At 44.8% G+C, this 3044-nt stretch overlaps 1 protein-coding gene and 1 pseudogene across 1 annotated transcript; both read right to left on the bottom strand.

Annotated features, from left to right (window-relative positions):
* The window catches only part of LOC149982202 (gamma-crystallin S pseudogene), a 1352-nt pseudogene extending 585 nt beyond the window's left edge, over positions 1 to 767 (bottom strand).
* A 350-nt stretch (positions 768 to 1117) lies between these two features.
* On the bottom strand, positions 1118 to 2168 carry LOC149982201 (uncharacterized). The gene is made up of 2 exons (XM_090242183.1): positions 2161 to 2168; positions 1118 to 1982 (listed from the first exon to the last, which is right to left on the bottom strand). The coding sequence occupies exons 1-2, from the start codon at positions 2166 to 2168 to the stop codon at positions 1118 to 1120; spliced, it is 873 nt and encodes a 290-aa protein (XP_090098309.1).
* Between the last annotated feature and the right edge of the window lie 876 nt (positions 2169 to 3044).

Here is a 3044-nt window from a genome sequence, read left to right as displayed (position 1 = left end):
ATACAGAATGTTACACCAGCTGCATGCTGGGTAAGTCTAGTCTATGTTACTGCTACATTAATACTGAATGTTACACCGGCTGCATTCTGGGTAAGTCTAGTCTATGTTACTGCTACATTAATACTGAATGTTACACAGGCTGCATGCTGGGTAAGTTTAGTCTATGTTACTGCTACATTAATATAGAATGTTACACAGGCTGCATTCTGGGTAAGTCTAGTCTATGTTACTGCTACATTAATATAGAATGTTACACCAGCTGCATGCTGGGTAAGTCTAATCTAAGTTCCTGCTACATTACATTGATATTTCATAACTCCCTGTAATTATCTCTGATTAAGACAAAAACAACTGCACATACTGTATATTTGTGTATTTCTAGAACAGATACACAGTATTTATGTAACTCTATCAATGTAATGTCTACATGGTCAATACCATTGACCTAAAATGACACCATAGAAACAGATAACACAGATGGGACAATATCTACATAACAATATCTACATAACAATATCTAAATAACAATATCTATATAACAATATGTATTTAACAATATCTACATAACAATATCTATATAACAATATATATTTAACAATATCTAAATAATAATATCTACAATTCCCCTAGAGTCAAAAAACAGATCTAGAAGTTTGATGAACACTGACTCAGGTGCGAATGGAACTGTATTCACTGTTTAGTGCACTACTTTAGACCAGGACCCATAGGACATAGTGCACTACTTTAGACATGGGGACATAGGACATAGTGCACTACTTTAGACCAGAACCCATAGGACATAGTGTACTACTTTAGACCAGGACCCATAGGACCTAGTGCACTACTTTAGACCAGAACCCATAGGACATATTGCACTACTTTAGACCAGGACCCATAGGGCATAGTGCACTACTTTAGACCAGGGGGCATAGGGCATAGTGCACTACTTTAGACCAGGGGACATAGGACATAGTGCACTACTTTAGACCAGGGGACATAGGGCATAGTGCACTACTTTAAACCAGGACCCATAGGACATAGTGCACTACTTTAGACCAGGGGGCACAGAAAATACCTTTCTCTCTTCTACACTACACCACCTCTTTACCATAATGGCTCATCCACTTATAAAGTGAACCACCTTGCAGGAGCAGACGTGGTCGTTGAGGCCCATCCAGCGCTGGTAGTCGGGGTACTCACCCCTGGTCAGTACATACTGGTAGTCGGGGTACTCTCCCCTGGTCAGTACATACTGGTAGTGGGGGTACTCTCCCCTGGTCAGTACATACTGGTAGTCGGGGTACTCTCCCCTGGTCAGTACATACTGGTAGTCGGGGTACTCTCCCCTGGTCAGTACATATTGGTAGTCGGGGTACTCTCCCCTGGTCAGTACATACTGGTAGTCGGGGTACTCTCCCCTGGTCAGTACATACTGGTAGTCGGGGTACTCTCCCCTGGTCAGTACATACTGGTAGTCGGGGTACTCTCCCCTGGTCAGTACATACTGGTAGTCGGGGTACTCTCCCCTGGTCAGTACATACTGGTAGTCGGGGTACTCTCCCCTGGTCAGTACATACTGGTAGTCGGGGTACTCTCCCCTGGTCAGTACATACTGGTAGTCGGGGTACTCTCCCCTGGTCAGTACATACTGGTAGTCGGGGTACTCTCCCCTGGTCAGTACATACTGGTAGTCGGGGTACTCTCCCCTGGTCAGTACATACTGGTAGTCGGGGTACTCTCCCCTGGTCAGTACATACTGGTAGTCGGGGTACTCTCCCCTGGTCAGTACATATTGGTAGTCGGGGTACTCTCCCCTGGTCAGTACATACTGGCAGTCGGGGTACTCTCCCCTGGTCAGTACATACTGGTAGTCGGTGTAGTTGGGTCTCTCATAGGCCACCCAGACACCACTCTCCACCCTGATGGAGTTGCAGCGGCTCAGGTAGGAATGGAAGTCTGTGCAGTCGCTGTCACACTCATAGCTTCAGCTCTGGTAGTTCCTGTCCTCATAGAACACGATCTGTAGAGACAGAATACAATAGACTGTATTCTGATAACAGATTGACCTCTATTGTTGTCCCCTAAATCTAATGTCCACTTGGAACCATTAAAAGACTTTGTATCCTGACTCGGTACTGACTCACGTGTATCCTGACTCACGTGGACATATTTTGTGCAGTGAAATGCTTATGTTCCTGACTCCAACAGTGCAGTAATTCCTAACAAAACAAAACAATACACGCAAATCCCCATAATAATAATAATAATAATAATAATAATAATACAAATGTAAAAATATTAGAATGAGCAATATCAGAGTCCGGAATATATTGTCAATATATACAGTATGTGTATTTTGGTGTGTATAGACGGTATGGACAGTATATGAATAGAAAATGTGTGCACAGCGGTAGTTGACCAGAATACAGTATATACATATAAAGTGGGTAAAACAGTATGTAAACATTATTAAAGTGACCAGTGTTCAATGTCTATGTACAGCAGCAGTCTCTAAGGTACAGGGTTGAGTACCGGGTGGTAGCCGGCTAGTAACAGTGACTAAGTTCAGGGCAGGGTACTGAGCGGAGGCTGACTAGTGGTGACTGTTTAACAATCTGATGGCTTGGAGATAGAAGCTGTTAATCAGTCTCTCGGTCCCAGCTTTGATGCACCTGTACTGTCTCCTCCTTCTAGATGGTAGCGGGGTGAACAGGCTGTGGCTCGGGTGGCTGAGGTCCTTGATGATCTTCTTGGCCTTCCTGTAACACCGGGTGCTGTAATTGTCCTGAAGGGCAGGCAGTGTGGCCCAGGTGATGCGTTGGGCTGACCGCACCACCCTCTGAAGAGCCTTTCGGTTGTGGACAGTGCAGTTGCTGTACCAGGCAGTGATACAGCTCGACAGGATGCTCTCAATTGTACATCTGTAAAAGTTTGTGAGGGTCTTAGGTGACAAGCCAAATTTCTTCAGCCTCCTGAGGTTGTAGAGGCGCTGTTGCTCCTTCTTCACCACACTGTCTGTGTGGATGGACTATTTCAGTTATCAG

Source organism: Oncorhynchus mykiss, chromosome 7 (genome assembly GCF_057628025.1).
Source record: "Oncorhynchus mykiss isolate SJ-2025 chromosome 7, ASM5762802v1, whole genome shotgun sequence".
Classification (NCBI taxonomy): domain Eukaryota; kingdom Metazoa; phylum Chordata; class Actinopteri; order Salmoniformes; family Salmonidae; genus Oncorhynchus; species Oncorhynchus mykiss.
Note: the sequence above shows the minus strand (reverse complement) of the source record. Positions and strands in the feature narration are given on the sequence as shown.